General features: G+C 49.3%; 1 protein-coding gene across 2 annotated transcripts in view; it reads right to left on the bottom strand.

Annotated features, from left to right (window-relative positions):
• COL5A1 (collagen type V alpha 1 chain) overlaps positions 1-12,752 on the bottom strand; it is a 128,899-nt gene extending 116,147 nt beyond the window's left edge. For both annotated transcript variants that reach the window (XM_041483929.1, XM_041483930.1), the window contains exon 1: positions 12,395-12,752. In XM_041483929.1, coding sequence (XP_041339863.1) covers positions 12,395-12,497 — 103 coding nt within the window. In that variant the 5' untranslated portion in view covers positions 12,498-12,752. The remainder of the gene's footprint in view (positions 1-12,394) is intronic.
• Between the last annotated feature and the right edge of the window lie 9,754 nt (positions 12,753-22,506).

Raw genomic sequence — 22,506 nt, 5'->3', positions numbered from 1 at the left:
GAAACCCTTCCCAAAACATCACTCAGGACCAGAAACCCTTCCCAAAACATCACCCAGGGACAGGAACCAGGACCACAAACCCTTCCCAGTGCTGACAAGGCTGCTCTGGAAGGACAGAGCATTTTGGGACGTGGTTTAGTGCTGGGACTGGGAGACCTTTCCCAGCCTAAATGGTTTTATTTTACAGCAGCTGACCCCAAGATGATTTTAGAAATGCAGCCCAGGAGTGTCACAGGCAGCAGCACAGGCAGAGGGAGGAGAGGCTTGAATTTTGGCAGGGTTGAGGCTGGATCTGCAGAGATATCCCAAAGAGCCTGGCTGGCAGGACAAGCATGGCATGGAATGGATGGCAGTGCTTTCCCACCCAAATCTGTGCCAGGGTGAGTGCCAGGCTCTGAGCAGGGGGATTCTGAGAAATGAGATATTGATGAGGTGGGAAAACAGCTCAGCTGTACCAGAGATCCTGATGGGGTAAATCACCAACCCTTGGAATGCCAGCAGGAATCATCACAGGCAGATCCCTCACCTGGAGAAAGGTCTCAGCCATGAGATAAAAAGATAAAATTCATCTTTGAGTCCCCAGTCCATCCTTCCCTGCCAGACATTCCCTCCCTACCAAGCCCATCCCATTTTCCCCCATTAACAGCTGGTCCATCCTGCTGCAAATCCCAATTTGGGGTCACACTTTAGGGGTTTCCTTTCAGCTCCTGCTCTGGTTGTGGTGAAAGTGAGACGAGAATCCCTCTGTCCTTCCTTCATTTGAGAGAAGTGAGGGAAGGAGCACAATCCCAGCATCTGGAAAAGCACAGGAAGACACTTCCAACCATTTGTGAACAGGGAGAAGTTGTGGTTGGTGTTTTTACACCAATCCCTGCACACTGAGGAGTTAAAGGCACTGGGAGAGGAATGAGGGAAGGAAATATTTAGGATCCTGGAGACAAGGCAGATGCTGAGTTATCAGCATATTTTATCCTGTATTTCAGGAAGATTGATTCCTACATGGAGCATTTTGATGTTCTCCTCATCACTAAATAAACAGCATTTAAACAACTTAGTGCTGGGCTTAAAATTGATCTGAGTCCATTTTTCTGTGCCCTCACTTTGAACCCAGAGGGAAGGGAGATTTTCCATAGCTACAGGAAAAGAAATATTGTCTTTATAATGCAAAGAGGTCGCTCAGAGTGATCCCTTCATGAGCATGCTGAGAGATTATTCCAGAGCAAGGAGAAGGGAGAAATCTTCCTAGAAAATACAACACCAGCTGCAGGCAGCACTCCAAACTGTGGGAGTTTGGAAAGGACTCTGCTCTTTTCCTGGTTCCTCCTGCTCAAGCCCACCAGGACAGGGATGCAGAAAAGCTCCAGCTGTAAGCCCATCACTGCCATGCACAAAGAACTGAATAATTTAATACAAACCCCAGGATATTACAGGTCAAATTCAGCTCAAAAGCAGCTCCTGCCTCACACCCATCCCTTAACTCTGGGTTATTCACTCTGGGTTATTTCACCTCCAGGGTTTCCCAGTGATTATTCCCAGCCAGGCCTGACTTCCCAGAAGAATTTTCCACATTTTCCTGTGTCAGTTGACACTGCACAGGCCTGCCCTACCTGTCTGCACCAGCACTCCCTCCACTGTCATCCCTGGCTCAATAAAAGGGGAAGGAAATTCCCCCAAAATGAACTTCCTGGGGCACTTTTGATACTCAGCATCAGAGACCCCAAGTTCAGTTTCACAGAAGCTCCCTCTCATCTCTATTCTTATTTTTCCTCATCTATTTTTAGACTTTCCATTGACTAAAACTGAGTTTGGGCATTTTGCCACCATCAGAAAAAATCACCAACGTGACCCCAACAAAGCCCCAAATCCCACCCTGGGTTTTTTGAGCTGAAGGGGCAGATTTCACTCCCCCAAAAGCAGATGTTTCAGTTTAATCCATAAAAAGCTCCATCCCAGGCCACAGGAATGGGGCAGCAGCAGAGGCTCAGCTGTTTGCAGGCTGGCAGGAACCGTGCTGCTAAAAGGAGTTAAGTGTTTATTCAGGGTTTGGGATCGGTGTCCCCAGGGCAAGGAGGGCCCCAAATTGTCTGGCCAAGGCTTTGGAGAAGGGAGCTGCAGGCAGGGAAACCCTGCTGGGCTCTCAGCACCCCTCAGAACATCTTAAACTCAGGCTCTGCCTCTGTCTCACAGCATCCCGGGGTTTATTGGTGTGGATTTTGATTCCCTTCAGCTGAGGAGCCCAAAGTTCTTTATGGGTATTTCCACACCCAAACCAAGCTCTGGTTTGTATTTCACAGGAAAAATCTGGATCAGTTTGGTGTTATCCCCGTTGCCATAAGAAATCCCACTGTGTTTTCCTACCCTGAATCCCACCCAGGGCTGTAAAACCTTGGAAAAACTCCCAAAACCTCCCGTGGGCAGCACAGAGAGGATTTCTGCAGAAATCCTAAACTTCCATGGAATACCAGCACAGAGAGCAGCAGCAGGAGAAGATGAAGGGAAGTTTTGTAATTCAGGAGTGATGCTGCTGTACTTCTTCCCTCCCAAATTCCCAAACCCAGCAGAGGCTGCTCCCAGCCCTGGATCCACCCCCAGCTCCACGTAGACCAGAGCAGTGCTGCAAGAGCCTGAGGCACAGCCAGGGAGCAAAAAAAAAAATCCAATTTCTGCCCAGCCAGGGGCCCTGAGCCAGGACAAAACTCAGCCTGAGCGTCAGAGGGTCAGAGCAGAGCCCTGGGGTGACTTTCAGGGTCACTGAGGGTGGAAAATCCTTAAGGATCAGCGAGTCCAAGCAGAATTCCCAGCACAGCTGTGCTGGGAATTTGGGGATGAAGGATCCAGCATCCTTAGGGATGGTGCCAAAGGCTCTGGAGCACCTTGGCTTTGCTTTGTCCTTTTGTAGGGGTGAGAGGCTGATCCTGCCCAGCCTTTCCCAGTCTGCTGTGGGAATGTCTGGGCTTGGAAAAGCCTGTGCCTGCTCCCTCCCAGCTGCCTGATATAGCTGCTCCATTGCAGAGCACTGGGGAAAATGGATCTTTGCAGAGCAGATATGGCCCTCATTGTTTTGCTCTTCTGCATCCTGCAGGGATTCAGGACTTGAAGGGGAAAAAAAAAAAAAAAAAACCAAAAACCAAACCAAACCAAAACAGAAAAACCCAAAAAACCCCCAAAAAGAACCAAAAACCAAAGCCAGTTTGGGTCTGTTGGCTCCTCCTCCCATCCCAGCTCCTGAGGTCAGCAGGGAAAGCATCCAAGAGCTGCAGAAAAGCCAGATTGTTTTAATTTAAACATTGGAGAGAGGCAGAGTGAGGGACTTTCTCCCCCCAAGTGCCCAGGACGTGATAATGTGCCTCTCCCGGTCCTGCAAGCCCTGCTGAGAGAACATTCCTCGCAGTTTTCCATCGGATCCCGAGCACCAGAGGGAGAAATCCGCTTCCCTCCCAGCCCTGCTGCCTCCCTTGGAGCACAGACACCACTGTCACCCCCTGTCCCACCAGGCAGGACACGCAGAGGGAACGAGGGGAGCATCAGGATGAGCCAGGGTTGGTCCTTCCAGGAGCCCCCTGAGCAGCAGAGCTGTGTTTGAGGCATGGCCAACCTCTTGTTTTCCAAGAAAAACCCTCCAAGGGGCATTTCCAGGGAGGTTTGTGCCCTGCTTCAAGGGCTTCTCCCGTGGAATGGCACCCCAGCTCTGCTCCCATCCCCTCATTCTTCTGCAGAAATCCCAAATTTCCATGGAATACCAGCATAATCCCAATGTTTCATCCCCAAACCAGGCTCAGCCCCCAAAATCAGCTCTAGCTCTTGGTCAGCTCTGCTCCCACCATCTCCATCCCCTCATTCTTCTGCAGAAATCCTAAATCTCCATGGAATACCAGCACAAAGGTTACAATCCCAATGTTTCATCCCCAAACCAGGCTCAGCCCCCAAAATCAGCTCCACCTCTCTCTCAGCTCTGCTCCCACCATCTCCAATCCCCCACCCCTCTGCAGAAATCCCAAATTTCCATGGAATTCCAGCACAACCCCAATGTTTCACTCCAAACCAGGCTCAGCTCCCCAAAATCAGCTCCAGCTCTCAGTGAGCTCCACTCCCCTCTCCCTCCCAGCCCAAACCATTCCATGATTCTGTTGCCTCACCAGCAAACCAGTCCCAGTTCCCAGACATTTGATATCCACTGGAATTCTGGTGGAATTTTTGGCCACCTGGGATCAAAGCTGAACTGGCAAATTCATTTGCAAAGTTGTTTATGGAAATTAGCCCCGATTAGAGGGACAGGGAGCAGGGCTGGCTTTGGCTCCCTGCTGAAGGTGTGTTTTGAATGTGCAGAATAAATCAGGATTCTGAAGCTTCCTCTCTCTTTTCAGAGGAATATCTATTTCACACCAGCAGAGTGATTTCAGAACTGAAAAATCCAATGGCTAGAAATCAAAAATTTCAATATTCCTGTGTACTTTCAGGGCTCAGATGCTGCCAAAACCCCAAAGGAGTGCTGGAAAATGTGCAGGGGAGTCTGTGGCAGCACACCACGATCCCAAATGCACTGGGGATGTTTCCTTGCCAGGACAGGGAAAAGCAATGAGCCAAACTGATAAACCCAGAGGAGGGTGTAAAAAAAGAAACCCACAGGTACAGGAGCCCAGGATTTAAACTCCACCCTATTGAAAAAGCATTAACCAGCCCTGAATTCCTTCTGTGCCCTGGCCACTGCTGCTGTCCCAGTGCAATTCCAGCAGCAATTCCAGGGAAAAGCTCTGGCCAGGTCCCCAGCCCATGCCACCCACTTGGCACAGCCCCCCCAGCTCCTCAGCCCTTCCACACGTGCTGTCCACGAGCCACATTCCCCTTGCCAGGGCTCTGCCAGTGCTTCCCCAGCTGCCTGGGGCTTGTTGGAGCAGGAAATTTGGGTAGGAAATTCAAAAAAGCTTCGTTTACAAGTGGGCATTTGCAGAGGGGAGGGCAGGGCACGGGGCTGTGCTCTGGGGGTCTCTGCTCCAGTCCTTCCCTGGGAAACTGCAGGGGGAGATGGGGACCCCACCACTCCAAATCCCAGCAGAATTTCAGGGATAATCATGGAATCACAATGGTTTGGGTTGGGAGGGACCTTAAAGCTCATCCAGGGATACCTTTCACTATCCCAGGTCGCTCCAAGCTGGCCTTGGGCACTTCCAGGGATCCAGGGGCAGCCACAGCTGCTCTGATCACCCTGAGCCAGGGCTGAAATATCCTCACAAGGAACAATTCCTTCCCATTGTCCCTCTGGTTGTTTAAACCCTTCCCCCTTGTCCTTCCCTGGGATCCTTGTCCCAAATCCCTCTCCAAGAGCACTTCACCCCACGCTGCCTCTGGGAGCTGAGGGAAGGTGATTCTGGCTGAGCAGGAGGAATTTCCAGGTGGATCTGGAGGAATTGTTTCCTTCTGGGTGCCAGTGGCTGTACAGGAGAGCCAGAGTTGCCAGCCCTCCCCAGGGCTTGCCAAGCCCAGCTTCTCCAGAGCATCCCCTGGATCTTCCCAGCAGAGCCCAGCTCCAGCCCCCACCCAGAAGGTAGGTTTGGAGTGGATATTGGGAAGGAATTCCTGGGGTTTTTAGGTGTTTGGACACTCCAGCAGATCCCAGCCAAGATTTCCTCTGGCTTTCCCTGCGAGTCCAGCGAAGCAGGGCTGGCACCAGCTGAAGCACCTCGCTTGGAAGCTCCTTTTTCCCATTTCTCCTGAGCAGAATGACACTTGTGTTCACTGTGACTCATCTCCTTGACCTTTCTATTCACTTTTAATGGTGCAAGCTGGAAATAAGGGCACCCAAACAATGCTTGCATTATTCAGCTGGTGAACCACAGCCCTCGGAGCAGATCTCTCCCCTGCAGCACACAAGAGCACACACAGTAGGTATCTCATTCCAGCACATCCAGCATGGAAAAAAAATAAAATAAAATCCCACCAACTCGCTGCTTAATTCATATTTGAGAGTTGGATGAGCTGCAGCAAAAAAAAATCCCAGTGCAAAACGCTGCAGGAGGATGAGAGATCCTGGGAAACTGGCAGTGTCATCTCCAGGAATTCGGCTGCAGCGAATTCTTACTCCAGTATTGTCTTGGAAACAAAAAAAGGGGGTGGAGGGAGGAAAAGCAGAGGAGGAGAGGCCAGCCAGGCTCATGAGCTCGGGCTGCTTGCTGAATTTCCCCACTCAGAACCAGCAGCTCCAGCTGACAGGCACAAGGAACACAAAATCCCACAAAGTCCCTAAATCTGACAGGGATGAGCAGGGACTCCAGCAGAGCCCTCAGTGACCTCTCCTTTCCCACTCAGCTCCTTCCTGAGTGCTGCAAACTCCTCTCCTTGCAAGGTGGAGCAGAAAGAGAAGGGGAAAAAAAAAAAAAAAAAGGCCTTGAAGCAGTTTGCTGAAAAGCTGAGCCCAGGAATCACTTTTTGCTTGATTTGTTCTGAAAGGATTCCCGTGGCCCTGGCTGCAGATGCGCTGCTGGATGCAGGCAGGGATCTCCCAGCTGACAGGGAGATTTAGGCAAATATGGGTTAATAATTTGTGTAAGAAATAAATTGGATAATAAATGTATGAAATGTAAATTGAAGGTAAGATAATTCCAGTGTTCATCGAGATGAAGGAGAAGAGAACACCAAACATCCAGCACATTCACCTTTAGGAAAACTGCTCCAAATTTCCTTTACAGATCTAATTCAAAATATTCTGAAAGCAGCCAACACAACAGCATGGTGCTCTTGGTATAATCTGTAAAAAAATCTAAAGCCAAAATCCAAATAACCTCTTGGATTTGCTGGGTGAGGAGCACTGGTGTTGTCCAACAGGAAAAAAAAAATATCTCAAGGAAGAAAAGTGTTTTTAAAGTTAAAAAAAAAAATTATTAAAGATGAACTCCAGTTCATCACCATGCAGCACATCCCCCTTCCATTTGCACCCCAAAAAGGGGTTTTTTCCAGTAAACTGAAGGGATTTTTTGTGACTGCCCAAGTGATCTTCTGCTCCAAATTTCCTTTCTAGGTCTAATTCAAAGGATTCTGAGAATAGTCAACAGAACAGCACGGTGCTCTTGGTATAATCTGTAAAAAACCTGTCCAAATCTAAAGCCAAAATCCAAATAACCTCCTGGATTTGCTGGGTGAGGGGCACTGGTGTTGCCCAACAGGGAAAAAAAAATATCCCAAGGAGGAAAAGCATTTTTAAAGTAGAAAAAATCAATCACCAACACAGCCTGAAGCACAGGGATGGAAAGAGACTCCTGGAGCTGCTTGAAAACACAGATTTTATTGGCACATCAGCAATAAAATCGTGTTCAAGCAACCCCTCAGGGCCAGGCTCCACACAGGGATGCAGGATCAGCCCCAGGCCATGGGAAATCCAGAGAACTGGGACAAAATCCACAGCAGAGTTTAGGGATGAGCCCTGATGCAGCTTTTCCACTCGCCCATCCCCAGACTCTCCTTTTTCTCTCAGGCTTATTACACAAACTCGAAGAAAAACTCTGCTGTAAATACATTAATACAACTTTCCTCCCTTTTAAAAAATGACATCTCATCATTGTGAGAGCTTCCAGATGATGTTAAGAATCCTCTTGGCTTCTGGAAAGAAAAAAAAAAAAAGAGCCCAGACTTGGAGTAACCGACCTCAAAAATGCCTTTTGTGTAGTTCCTTCATTTATTTATTTTAGTTCCACAGATTTTCCAGACACGTCCACAGAGAAACCACGACATCATTTGGATGCTTCAGCCAGTGCTAGGCTGGATTTCAAGAGCCTTGGGACTTGCCAACAGTAACCAGTGGTTAATTATACCACGTTGCCAACCCAATTTTTTCCACATAACATTAGATTTCAACAAAATGTTTCCATTCTTTCATGTCTCAACCTTTTTTTTTTTAAATTTTATTTTTTGTTCCCCTGGTTTTGCTCATTCTTCCCATCCTCGGTGTTGCTTTGTTGCACACAAAGGTTTTATTGTGTTTTTAAGGACTGAAAATTCAATCCCAATCACATCAAATTTAGTACGAAGAGTTAAATAAAGTGAGGCCAGGCTGGAAGTGAAAAAACTTCTCCCAAGGAAGAGAGGAGGGAAAAGGAAAGGGAATTCACTTTATTTCCCAGAGAATTCTTCTCACTTTAACCAGCACTTCCCATTTACCAAAATCTGGGTGTTACAAACTGACACCCACATTTCAAACAATACTTTATACTCTACTTTAGACCCAAACAATATTTGACACTCTGCCATACAATATTTTATGCTCTTTATACAATATTTTATACTTTTCTCTGCCAAATGATCCATTTTCTAGAGCAATTGCTGCATCCTGGGGATCAAACTCCAGCTACACTCAGGAGGCAAAAGGAGAGGTGGGCAAGTGTGGACAGAAGGGATGAAATTCCAGATTTATCTTGATTTCCCCTGTCCTAGGGGCTGCTCACTTTAAAGTGAATTCCCATGGAGCTGCTCTTCCCAGTGAGTCTGGAGCTCTCAGAGCCCCTTCAAGAGTTGAAAACAAAATTTGTGAGGGGCTTTGGATGAGGGGGAATGGCTTTGAAGTGACAGAAGGTAGGTTTGGATGGGATATCGGGAAGGAATTCCTGGCTGTGAGGGTGAGGAGGCCCTGGCACAGCTCTGGCTGCCCCTGGATCCTTGGAATTGTCCAAGGCCAGGTTTGAAAGGGCCAGAAAGCTCCTGAATTTCTGTGGATCCATTGCCAGCTCTTTTCTCCCTGCAGGTTTCCACATTTCCACAGGGATTGCCATCCATCCATCCATCCATCATCCATCCATCATCCATCCATCCATCCATTCATCCATCCATCCATCCATCATTCATCCATCCATCCATCCATCATTCATCCATCCAGGAAGGGCATCCCCAGCTCCCCGATCCAGCAGGTCCAGGAGTCAGGATACAAGAGAAAAAGTCATTCCTGAGAGAATGAAAGGCAAATTTTAACTGCCCAGCAGATAAACCCTATGGAGTGAAGAGCAGTTTCCTGGAAAGCACTCCCAGATTTTTCCTGAAGTCCAGACTAAACTCAAAACATCTCAAAATGCCACTTGGCACTGGGCATGTCCCACGGCAATTCCTCCTGCTCCTCTGGCTCGTGGTAGAAATCAAATCCTACCTGTGTGAATGCAGCTCCTGCCCAGGGGACAGGGGGACAGGGATGGACAGACAGCACCAGGAGCTGAGCACAGCTCAGGGCAGAGGAAAAGCAGCCGGGCACCGCCAAGCTGACAGGGACATCTCTGTGCCACTCAGGGCCTCAGGGACAGTGACAAAATGGGAAAAATGGAAAACCTCCTTCAAAATTAAAGCTGTGATTTGCTGGTGTTTAACTGACAGGGCGGTGTTCAAAGGTTGGGCTCAGGGATTTGGGAATCTTTTCCAACCCCAGGGATTCTGTGCTGACCCCTTGCTGCTGCCACACTGAGGGCAAAGAACCCAAATTAATTCAAATTAAACCAGGGGTGTCCCACCTCCACACCTGCAGCCCTCAGAGGGGGGACAGCAGATATGTGAGTCCTCCCCAAATCTGAGAGACATCAGCACAAGCCCTGCAGTGCTGACAACCTGAAAAATCCATCTCCAATTCCCAATCCTAAAGGGCAGGGACAGCACCCATTTAAAATAAGGATTCACAACCCCTTTCCAGCCCCTCCTGATTTCTCCTAGGGCACACAACAAACACTAGAAACAACACCAAGGCAGCTTTTTTAATTTCAACTTGCTGTTAAAAACATGTTTTGGTCAGAGCCGGGTGAGTCCTCACTGCTGTCCCTGTGTGCTCACCAAAAATCAGCAACTCCCCAAAGGGTTTTGTCTTAGAGTTACCCCAAATAGATGAAATGGGGCCCCTGGTGGGATTTGAAATGGGATTTGAAATGGGATTCCTCCCATTCCCAAATTTAAGGAATTCCCTGAAATCAGGGAATGCTCAGCATGGAGTTTTCCTCCTGCCCCTGGAAGAACAAGACCAGTTCTCTGCTGTCCCCTGGCCAGGGCTGGGTGCTTTTAACTTCCAAATTCCCAACCTGGCAGTGCATTGACAGCATAATCCAGCTTTCACAGGAGAAATTGGAACTGACACCCATTCCAGACCTATAAAGTCAAATTTCTTCTTGTAAAACAATATCAACACTTTTGATTGGCAAAGTATTTAAATAAACCTCTCTTTTAACTGGCTGGATAAAGATTTTTTTAGCTCGTTTAGGTGACTGGGGAATAGCCAAGGTAACAGGATACAACATAATTTTCAGCATTTTTATTTTAGTTTGGATCCTCATTACTCTTTGCCACTAAAGGAAATTGCTGCATCCAAAAAAAGTTTCACCCAGAAACCCGATTTGGTTTTTACAGGGATTTGTAAGAGCAGAGAGGGGCTCCAGCTTTGTCTGTGGGTTTGATTTTGGTGTGACATCATCTGTGCAAATATGGGAAAATCTGAGCTGGATGGGCAGTGGTGGGAGGCAGCTTTGACATTGTTATTTCCCTGTTATTTGCTGGAAATCCTCTGTGCCAGGTGCCATCCCACAGATTACAGGGAAAATTCACCTCCCCACACAGAGAAACCAACTATCCTGAAACTACAACACCGCAATAAAACCAGAGACAACGTGGAAAAAAATGAAAAAAAAAAAAAAAAAAAGCCATCGAGACCATTAGTCAATGCCATCAGCAGCCCCAGTCTGGCTCCTCCCTCACCCAAATGATTTGATGTCCTATTAGGCGGCTCATTAGGAAAACTCAAAGCCTTTCACCACAAGAGTCATTCCTCAGAGCTGCACAAAAGCTCCCAGCCATCCTCTGCCCCGGCAGCTGCCCCCAAAAGCTGCTTCCAAAGTCACCTGGGAACTTCCAGAAGCGCTTTGGGATTGTCTGAAGGATGAACACAGACAGGGAAGTGCCTGAGGATGCTCAGCATCAGAACGGGCACGAGTGAAAGGAATAAATTGTTGTTTTTCCTTTGGAACACAGCGGTCTGGTGATAACTCAATTTTCAGCTGATACAAAGTACCCGAGCGGGCGGCCTGACAAGAGGAGCTGGTGGAATTCCAGCGCTCCAACATCCCAATCCCTCTGCAGGACGCACTCGGGGATCTCCCACCGGCCCCTAATTTCCCTGCAGGGATGTTCAGGACATTTTATTCATTGAGTTTTCCACCCTGCTCAGCCTCCACAAGCAAAGCCTTAATGGAAGCATTCCTCCAACGCCCACCTCTTCTTCCTTAAGGTCATTTGAAGAGGCCAGAAATGAAAATAATTGGCAATCCCGCTGCTTGACACAGAGAATCCCACTGCTGTTCGTGCTGGTAACACTCAAACAAACCCTGCAAAAACCACCCCGAGGACACGAAATTCGGGCAGGGAAGCTGAATCCCAGACAGCCCAGCTCTTCAGGGCACTTCTCGGCTTCTCAAGTTACCCTGAAGAACTCGAGTTTTAACTTCGCAGATTTCAAAACTCGGCTCGGCCAACAAATCCTGCCCTGAAGTCCAACACAAACAGAGCTGGGCAGCGCCGGTGCCTCCGAGTGTCCTCTAGAAACCGGGAAAAGGCTCTGCAAACACCCACAAAACTCCTCCAGCACCCCACGAAGTCTCCCTCCGCCCTGGCATTTCCCAGAGGGCAGAAATTTGGGAAGCAGAGCTCTGGAAACAAAACTGCACGACCCCAAAGGGAAGCAGAAATGTGTTCAATCCCTCTTCTGCACGATTAGAGGGGGGAGAAAAATGACATTCCAGTGGTTTTCTGTGCTGCTGCACATCTGGAAGTTCAGAGCTTCCTCCTGCTCCTCTGAGCCCCGGTTTTAGGGAGAAACCCCGCGGGATTGGGGTTGGTGAGGGGACAGCGAGCTTTGGGGTCCCCGGGCAGCTCCAAAGCTTTTGTGTCCCGAGCTTTGATGCGCGGAGGGAGAGCAGATTCCTGCGGGACAAAAAAACTTTCTGCTCCTCAAGGAGGAGGAACTACGCAAGCCCGGAGGTTTCCAGGGGACTAAATATACATTCACATATATATCCACAGCGAGACAGAAAGAAGCAGAGCCTCCAGAAACTCATGCCCGACTTTTCCTCCGGAAAAAGCAGCCCGGCAAGAGGCAGCTCTGGCTCCAAGGAAGGCGAATAAAGAATTGTTTTAAGTTTTTTCCCCTTTTACGGGCCCCCTGACAAATGGCATTCAGAGACTCGGGCAGCTAAAGGAGGTTGGGTGGGTTTTGTTGCGTGGTTTTTCCTTCTTTTTTTTTCTTATTATTTTTTTTTCCTTTCTGCTGGAATGCACGGGAAGGAAGGAAAGCCAAAACTCTTTGCCCCGCACCAAATCCCCCCTCGCCCGCTCCCCCACGACCCCGCAGCATCTCCCACGCGGTTTGGGGGGGCTCGGGGACCCCCCTTACCTGCCCGGCCGAGGGACAGGGCACCCAAGAGCAGCAGCAGCGCAGCGGGCACCGAGCAGCTCCGTATCCAACTGCGCCTTTTCCACCGCGTGTGCGTATCCATGCTCCCCAAAAAAACGGGGCACCAGCTCGGCGCAGCTTCAAGGAGGCGGTGGGGGGGGATGAAAAAAAAAAAAATTTAAAAATTAAAAAAAAAACCAATCCAAGCTGTCTCTAGAAGCGCAGAGCAGGCGCTCAGCCCCCCCGGCAGCCCCCCCCGGGGAGCAGCCCTTTATAAAGCCATGGGGCGGGCGGAGGGTGCGGGGGCTCCGCCGCGCTCAGCTCCGGCCCTGCCTGCTCCTCCCGGGCTGCCGGAAAAGTTTTTCCCTTCTCTCTCCCTCTCTCTCTCCTCTCTCTCTCTCCCCACACCGCCCTTTTTTTCCCCCCTTCTTTTAAACCCGAGGCAGGAGTTTGTCAATCTCGGAGCAGCGCAGCAAATCAGGGCCGGGCGGAGCGGCCCCCCCGCCGCTTCCAGCGGGATGTCCCGGCCCCCAAAAGCGATTTTTTTCCTCCCCTTTTCCCCCTCTGGAATAGCAGCAGACGGAGTTTTTTTCCGCCTCTTCCCGTCTCCTCGCTTTTCGCTGCGTTTCTCGGGAGGGGCAGCGTTGATGTGCCCTTGTTGGAAGGCTGGAAAGAGAATTTGAGGCTTTCTGTGCTGACAGGCACTGACCCCCGAGGGAACACTGAGGAGAAGAGAAGGATTCCAAAATGGAATGATAGAACTGGGATTATGATTATAAAGTTTGAACAGAAGTGTGTAAACTGATATAAAACTTAAAGTTTTAGAATATAGTTTTATATATATAAGGCAAAATGGAAGTTTTAGGGCAAAAGCTGGTTATTCTTCTTCGCCTTCTTTTTTATGAGTTGGAGTGATATTGTGTAATTAGATAAAAAATCCACATTGCAGGCCACGAGCGGTTGGTTATTGGGTTAAAAGTAAAAATAATTTAAGTGTCATTTCCTAATTAGACAGTTTATCCTTAAAAGACCTCGTAGAGAGAGAGAGACAGTTCCAATTCTTAACTTGTTAGAAAGAAGTGCTGTAGAACTCACGCTTTGTGAGGCTGTAACATAGATAAAAACTAATAAACATCTGAAACACCAATTCACACATTTAATCCCGGCCTTGGCAGAAAAAATAAAGGAAGAATCCACATCCCCTCTGCTGCCTGGTGGCAGGGAATGGCTGGAGCTGGGACAGGAGGTTGGGGTGGCACAGCAGAACGCCCAGAATGTGGCCAGGGAATGGTCCCAGCCCCAACCCTCAGTGGGATTCTGGGGTCAGGGTTGGGCTGGATCCTTGTGGGTCCCTTCCAGCTCAGGAGATTCTGTGATTCCATCCCATGGGGGTGTGGGAAATGCAAGGATTTGGCACAAAAAGGAGTGTGTGCAAAGGGTAAAAGTGCAAAGAAGGAGTGGAAAGGGAAGGGGTTTCCCTTCCCAGGATAGTGGGAGTTGGAGTGGGAAAATCCTCTGGCAGGGAAGGGATGGAAGGGACAGAGAGCTGCAGGTCCTGGGGCTCTTTTTGTCACTGTCACCACAGCAGTGACAACTGATAAACCACACTGGTAAAACACCACCTTTCATTGTTCTGGCACTGCAATATCAGAACAATATCACACAGCTCAGGGTTGGAACTGGATCATCTTTAAGGTTCCTTCCCTCCCAAGCCTTTCTCTGATTCTACGGAAAAATAAAAGCTCCAGTTCCTTTCCTGCACCATCCCTCAGGTCCCAGGAGAGGACAGATCCCACTGCAGAACTGAGTGGCCCACAATGCTGCAGACCCCTCCACAAAACAAAAATCCGGTTAAATAGAGACCAGAGAAGGAAAAACAACAAAATCCAGCCCTTTCCCTTAAATAAATGCCTTGAAGATGCTTGCTGCTATCAACACTTTCTCTGTCAGGGCCATCACTGCTGGCCCCACTGATGTCACACCCAGGTGACAGTCCCAGCTCCTTTGGAGCTCATTGTCACTGATGTCACCTGTACCCCACACCCTGGGCCACACCAGAGTGTCCCAGCCCTTTCCCCTCTCCCTGCACAGCAGCACAATTAAGGCCCTCACCACCCACAGGGGAAAAAACACTTCCATGAGCTGAATTCCCACCCTCTGCCTAGCCTGGACTCCAATTTCTTTGTCACCCAGCACTCAAGGAAGGACATGAAGGACAGTGTCCCATGCAGGGACAGTGAAGGAGTTTGGGATGGCTCATCCTGTCCCTGGTTTTGGCTGTGTGATGGAAGAACCTGGCACCACGGGGAGTTTAACCATAAATCTTTGACTTGGTGGAATGAGAGTTTCTTGGATGGATAACCAATACCAAACACACCAAAACCTAAAAGGACAGGAGGCCAAACCCCCCGGACCAAGCCACGGGAAAGGGATGCTCCCACTCCACTCAGGGAACGTTTCCTAAGGATTCAGTGGGGGAGAGCTGCAGGAAATCCCTCCCTTTCCCTGCTGAGGTACCTTCCCCAGCTCCCAGGCTCGCTGTGGAACTGGAAAAGCTGGAGCCTGAGCCACACGCAGGAAGAGATTCCCTGCTGAAAGAGCTTTTCAGCAGGCGGGGGTGGGAGGCAGAGCCCGGGGCAGGGCGGGGAGAGGCGGCGCAGCACGTGTGGGGATGGTGCCAGGGCACTCCCGGGCAAATCCCGGGATGAAAACCCCTTCCAGGCCTGCCTTTGTGAGTAACCAGGTGACTGCGGGCTGGCAGGGAAATCGCACCGTGCTCCTGCTCCAGGAGGAGCCCGGAGGTGAGATCTTCCAGGGCAGCACCTGCACAGCCCTGCAGGCACCTGTGCTGAGCTGCCATGGGTGGAGCCTGGGCTGGCATGTCTGTCCTCCCTCCTGCTCCAAAATATCCCAATATTGTGGGATTGACACCATCCATCCTCCCTCCTGCTCCAAAATATCCCAGCATTGACACTGTCCATTTTCCTTCCTGCTCCAAAATATCCCGGGATTGACACTGTCCATCCTCCCTCCCGCTCCAAAATATCCCAATATTGTGGGATTGACACCATCCACCTTCCCTCCTGCTCCAAAATATCCCAGCATTGACACTGTCCATTTTCCTTCCTGCTCCAAAATATCCCGGGATTGACACTGTCCATCCTCTCTCCTGCTCCAAAGTACCCCAATATTGTGGGATTGACACCATCCACCTTCCCTCCTGCTCCAAAATATCCCAATATTGTGGGATTGACACTGTTCATCTTCTCTTCTGCTCCAAAACAACCCAATATCCCAAGACTGACACTGTTCCTCCTCCCTCCTGCTCCAAAATATCCCAACATTGTGGGATTGACTCCATCTGTCCTCCCTCCTGCTCCAAAGTATCCCAGCATTGATACTGTCCAGTCTCCTTCCTGCTCTGAAATATCCCAGGACTGACACTGTTCCTCCTCCCTCCTGCTCCAAAGTACCCCAATATTGTGGTTTTGACACTATTCATCTTCTCTTCTGCTCCAAAATATCCAAATATTGTGAGATTGACACCATGCATCCTCCTTCCTGCTCCAAAATATCCTAATATTGTGGGATTGACTCTGTCCATCCTCCCTCCTGCTCCAAAATATCCCGTGATTGACACTGTCCATCCTCCCTCCTGCTCCAAAGTATCCCAATATCGTGGGATTGACACTGTCCAGTCTCCTTCCTGCTCCAAAATATCCCAGCATTGACACTGTCCATTTTCCTTCCTGCTCCAAAATATCCCGGGATTGACACTGTTCCTCCTCCCTCCTGCTCCAAAATATCCCAACATTGTGGGATTGACACTATTCATCTTCTCTTCTGCTCCAAAATATCCCAGGATTTACACTGTTCATCCTCCCTCCTGTTCCAAAATATCCCAATCTCACGGGACTGACACTTCATCTTCTCTCCTGCTCCAAAATATCCTGGGATTGATCCTGTCCATCCTCTCTCCTGCTCCAAAATATCCCAGCACTGACACTGTCCATCCTCCCTCCTGCTCCAAAACACCCCAATATTTTGTGATTGACTCCATCCATCCTCCCTCCTGCTCCAGAACACCCCAGTATTCCCAGCTGGGCCTTCCCCCAGGCTCCCAGTGCCTCCATGGAGCAGAAGCTGTTCCACACCACCATGGAGATCCTTTCTCTCCCCTCCATCTGTTCAGACCCTGAAGTATCCCAAGAATTTGGACTTGGAACCAGGGTGGTGAAAGCACCAGCAGAGCCTGTGGGTTGCAAATCCCCTCCCTTGTCCCTTGGGGTTGGAATTTGATGATTTTTAAGTTGCCTTTCTACCCAAATCATTCTCTAATCCTGTGATTCCAAATAATCCCTGATTATGGCACCAAGGTAATCAGGATTTTCCTGGGTGTCTGCTCACCCTGCCAGGATTTCCCTGGATGTCTGCTCACCCTGCCAGCTGGGGAGTCCCATTTCTGCCCCAAATGCCAGGATTTGGGCAGATTTCTGGCCATACAAGCAGCTCAGTGTTTGGGAATGAGCGCCTGGATTGTCTTCTCCAGCAGTGAGAGAAAATCCCAAACTCCTGGACACCACTCCCAGCCATTCCCTGCCCTTCCAGAGGCACTCAGCCGTGGGGAGGGGGTACCTAAAGCCCCAAAACATGGCAGACAAGGGAATTAAAGCAGCTCAGAGCAGTGATCTCCCACACCTCCCTTTTTCCTGCTCCAGACTGACACCAAAACATCCAAACCTGGACCTGGATCAGATGCAAAGCAGAAAAGCTGGCCCAGGAGCTTTTGCTGAGCAGGAAGTCTGAGTTCCCAGTTGCTTCCCAGGTGATTTGGGAGCTTGCACAGACCTGTCTGCTCCTCCTCAACAGCAACAGAAACGCAGAAATCAGCTCCTGGTGGCGAACTGGAAAATTCCAGCAGCCACGAGCCAAGTTTGGGGAGCCAGCCCCGCAGTGGGAGAGGATCAGATCAGCTGGAGGGAGCTCCCACGAGCTGGGGGGGATGGCAACCCCAAATCCCAACCCCAAAATCCCAACCCCAAATCCCAATCCCCAAATCCCAAATCCCAAATCCCAAAACCAAATCCCAACCCCAAATCCCAACTCCAAATCCCAAATCCAAATCCCAACCCCCAACTCCAAATCCCAGCTCCAAATCCCAACCCCAAATCCCAAAACCAAATCCCAACCCCAAATCCTAACCCCAAATCCTAACCCCTCAATCCCAACCCCAAATCCAAATCCCAACCCAAAATCCCAACCCCAAATCCCAAATCCAAATCCCATTTCCAAATCTCAATCTCAAAGCCCAGCCCCAAATGCCAACCCCAAATCCCAACCCCAAATCCAAATCCCAACCCCAAATCCCAGCCCCAAATCCCAACCCCAAATCCCTCCAGCAGGCAGCCAGGGTTGTTCCTGAGCAGCCAAGGGAACACAGCAGGGGCTGGGGGCCAAATTTCTTTTAGGGACAGCAATTTGTGGAAATGTTTTCCTGCCCAAATGCATCTTGAGCCCAGCTGGGGGGTGTTTATAGGATGGAGGAGATGTTTGTGGGCTTTCAACAGAAAAAAAAAAGGCTTAAGGGATACAGGTAATGTAGAAAAAAATAATTTAAATGCTACGAAATCATCAGCAGCAGTCAGCCAAAAGGCCATTGTTGTGTAGTTCGAAGGGATTGGGATAAGTCTGAAAGAATTATTGATAACCACTTACACCCCATGGCCAGCTGAGGGGAAGAGGCTGAAATGAGGAATTAAAATGACCTGAGCTGTTGTATAAATAATTAGGACAGGCAGCTGCTCTCAGGAATGATTTCCAATATCATTTATGAGGAGAACACATCTATAAAATACACATTTTCCCTCCACATCTCAATGCCAGCCTTTACTCCATGCAAATTTATAAACACAATTGCATCTCTGCCATTAATTCAATTTTTATCAATTGTTCTGTGGCCAAATGAGATCCCAAATCCCAATCCTGATTTATAATCCCTGGCCTGGAAAGGATTGCTCCCAAATTCAGCTTTAAAAAAAATCGAGGATTTAGCCCTAAAGAGACATTTTGGATGGAGAGGCTTGGCAAATGAAACTCTCCATTTATCCACAGAGGAAACTTCACATCTGGAATCCCAGAGCTCAACACTGCCCCAGACTCAGAGCTCTGGGTGGTCTTTAATTTGAACAAGGAGTTCAGTGCATTATCCAGGGCTGTTCACACCCTGCAGAGTGGCAGCATTTCCCCCAAAACCTTCCTGAAAACGCTGCTTTGGATCCCAAATCCACATTTTTAGAGGATGGTGATGGGCAGCCCATCATCACTGACAGCAGAATACCACAGGTTTTTGGGTAGAACAGTTAATTAATGCCCTAATTAGAACCCAAAAGTATGAAATATTCAACAAGCACCTCCCAAACAGCAAGAAAAAAAAAGTAAAACCCTTTCAAGAGCTAAATTTTCCCCCCAGAAAGACAAATCACAACACACAGCCACACAAACTCCCACCCCCCTGAGGCTGAGCACCTGTAGGGGCTTTGCAGGAGCTGGGCAGGCAATTCTCCCAAATCCCAGCTGCCCCAGAGGGAATTTAAACTGGATTTTTTGCCATGAGGTGGCACCAGGACCAGCCCTGTCCGTGGAAAGAGCAGGCAGCACAAGGTGGGGTTTGTTTTTGTGCATGTTTGGGTGTTTCACAGCTCTGTTGAAGAGAGGAAATAGCTTTATAAAGGGAACAGACTTTCCACTCCTCCTCTTTTTCCAGCCTTGTTGCCTCCTCTGCAGCTCCACGGTGATGAGGCCAAGCTTGGATGGGTTTGAGCCATCCCAAGCCATGAAATTTGGGATAAATCGCTGTGTGAGGAGGCTGAACTCAGCTGCCCTTGCCCTCCCCGTGCCCAGTGCCAGCCTGGGGGCCAGGGAGGAGCTGCCATTCCCTGCTCCCATCCTGGGGCTGAATTCCCCCTCTCCCTCTGCTCTGCAGGCAGTGGCTCAGGCTAAACCCAGATAATCTGTCTGGACTGCAGGAGATAATCCCTGGGGATACACAAAGTGTTGTGTGAGCTGCCCAGGAGCAGGGGGCTGCCCCTTCCCTCGGATCCCCACAAGGGTCAAGCTCTGAAGAAGTTCCTGAAGTCCCCCTGACCCCACCAGGGTGACCACAAAAAACTTCATTTTCCAGCCCCACTTTGTCCATCATAATCGTGACTGAAGATTAAAGGTCACAAATTTACTGAGCCAAATCACCCAGCAGCAGCTCCAGAGGTTCAGCTTGATCCCAAAATTTTCCTCTACACCCCCTGGGTGTTCATTTTGATTGATAAGAGATGTTAGCAGAATAAGAAAAATGAGATAAGGAAGGGCAAGGCCTAGCTGGAATTAAATCTGGTCAAGAACAGCAAAAAGAGCTTCTTCAACTACATCAATAACCAAAGAAAAACCTCCTTCCAAACCTTTCCACGTCCAGAGACAAATCCAAAGCCTGGGGTTACCTCAGACCTGTCCTAAACCCCCTGCTAAACTCAGCCTCTCCCTTCCCACAGCAGCAAAGCCAGCAGAGCCTTTGCCAGCTCATTCCAGCTCCCATCCCCGTGGTTCCCCATTTCTGGGTGTTTTTCCCCCTTTTCCTGCCCCAGTGCTTTTCCTGTAGCTGTCCCCAGCTCGTTTTCCTCTGGCCAGGCTTCCCCGTGGCTCTGTGCTCATAAATCAGGAGGCCAGAGGGGTTTGTGTTTCACAGAGGCCACGGGGCTTCCACAAATTCAGTTCTGTTTGAACTGGAGGATCGTTTTTAGTAAAGCAAACAAACTCCTTGACCTGACTTGTACTGCAGCAGAACGAGCCCAGAAAGAGCTCCTGGCTGCAGCAGGAAGGTGTTTTGTTAAAAGAAGTCAAAGTGAAGCAGCTTCTCGTGGCACTGCTGAGGGAATGGAAGGTCTGAGGAGACACCCTCAGCTCAGACATTCTCCTGGGTCCAAATGTCATCTCTGTGAGGGCTCTTTATACCATCCTGGCAGCCCTTAAATTGCCATTTTGCACTTTAAGATGCTTTTCTTGGTGTCGTGTTTGGTCCCACTGAGCAGTTTTTCCTCTCCTTTGGGTCCCTGGCCTCAGCAGCAGAATTATATGGGTAATTTTTATTATATTTTAGCCAGCTAAGACGCTCAACTGATTTAATTTGGTTCCATCAAAGGCTATGAGGCTTCAGCTGTTTCTGCTCTCAGCATCTCTGCCCCATCCCTTCCTTTAAAAAGTCAACTCTTCATCACCAAACATGACAGATTCCACTGCCAGGGTGACCATAAAAGCCCCAGAAAACCCAATTCCTGTCTACAGACCCACAGAAAATTCCTTTGCAGGAGTGCTTTTCCATTGGATTCACTCCCAGCTCCTGCAGAGCCCTCAGGACCTGTCACTGCCAGGTCCACAAATGGGGCTCCATTCCTGCCATGTCCAACCCAAGACCAGGGATTCTGGGACTCTTTGCCCCAGTTCTGTGCTCAGCTCTTCACTCCAGGGCTATTTCAGCCCATATCCCACTTTTTTTTTTATCTTTTTTTTTTTTTTTTTTTTTTTTTAAGGAGCTGTGTATTTTAAAAAGCCAGACGAGGAGCTCCAGCTGAAGGATTCAATTGACAGAGGTCAGCAGCAAACATGACTAATCCATTATGCTGTTAAACAACTCAACATGCAGGGGTTAATCAATGCTAGCCCAAGGTCTAATCCCTCTTTCTGCTAAATAACTCACTGAAAACAAACTCTGCCTGCTAATGTCCTGCAAAGGAAGATAAATGCACACCAGGCTCGAGGAGGTTCAGTTTTCAGAGCTCTCAGCTCCTCCAAAGCCTGACTACTGTCAGCCTGGCCAGATGTTATTCCCATCCTTGCAAGGAGAGGGATTAGGGGAAGGTTTGGTGGCATCCTGCCAGTTAAAAAAAAATAAAATAATAATTCAGAGTGCTGGATTGGGCTAGCAGGGCTGTCCTGCCCAGAGCCAGGCCCTGCTCCCAGGGGATATTCCCTATTCCTGTGCAGATTCCAGCCCCCTCCCTATTTATTGCCCTGATTTGGGCTTTTCCAGGATGGTCATTTCATGCTGCTCATAAATCTCCCCCTGCAAACTGGTATTTGTTGAGCATCTTAGCTGGCTAAAATATCATAAAAATTACCCATATAATTCTGCTGCTGGGGCCAGGGACCCGAAGGAGAGGAAAAACTTCTCAGTGGGACCAAACATGACACCAAGAAAAGCATCTTAAAGTGCAAAATGGCAATTTAAGGGCTGCCAGGAGGAATCCTGCCTCTCCTCGCTGAGCTCGGACACCGAAATGCAGTCAGGGGCAATCAGAGCTCCCTTGTGCTGTCTCTCCCCTTGGAAGGGTTTGTTCCGTGAGCATCAGCTGCAGGAGGGTTTTGGGGATCTCTGGCAGCGTTTCCCTCCCCAGGACAGAGCTCCTGGCACCACCAAGGCCTGGTAAATCCCATTTGGAATTATGGCATGGAAGCAGCGATGCCTCCTGGTTTTCCTTGCCTTTCTCACACCTCTGGGATGGCTTTTCCCCCTCCAAAGGGAGCAGAAGCTTTCCTTTGACATTTAAAGGTGTTGGGAGGAGACTAATCCCAGTTTAGGCTCCACAGTATTGCAATTACAAAAGTTAATTTGTCTTTAAATCCTTCTGTGTCCCACCGATTTTAGGGCGGCCTCACAAAACTCCTTGGGATAAATGGCCTTACACAGAATTCCTGCAGGTGATTCCAGCTTTTGACAAATTCCACAAGCAGGGATCAATTCTCTGGCTGCAGACACTCAGATGCCACATTTTCCTTTTTCCCTGGCCATGCTTCCACCACCAATAACTCAGGAAAGCCCAAAAAAAAATTCAAGTCTCCTCTGAAAGACCCCAGGATGGAGCAGGAGGCAGCAAATGTGGAAAGCAGATGTGAGAGGGGAGGAAATCGGGTTTGCAGGAGCCAAGGAGAGGAAGCGCAGAGCCCGCGGGAGCAGCACCTGTCCTGCTGGATCCGGGGATTTCTCCCAAAAAAAACCCCTCAGGAGCAGGGGAAAGCACTCCAAGCCTGTCCCACAGGCTCTGCTGATTTGTCTCCACGCAGCAGGA

Source organism: Pyrgilauda ruficollis, unplaced genomic scaffold (assembly GCF_017590135.1).
Source record: "Pyrgilauda ruficollis isolate IOZ18807 unplaced genomic scaffold, ASM1759013v1 scaffold62, whole genome shotgun sequence".
In the NCBI taxonomy this organism is placed as follows: domain Eukaryota; kingdom Metazoa; phylum Chordata; class Aves; order Passeriformes; family Passeridae; genus Pyrgilauda; species Pyrgilauda ruficollis.
This window is presented reverse-complemented; position numbering and strand designations above follow the sequence as displayed.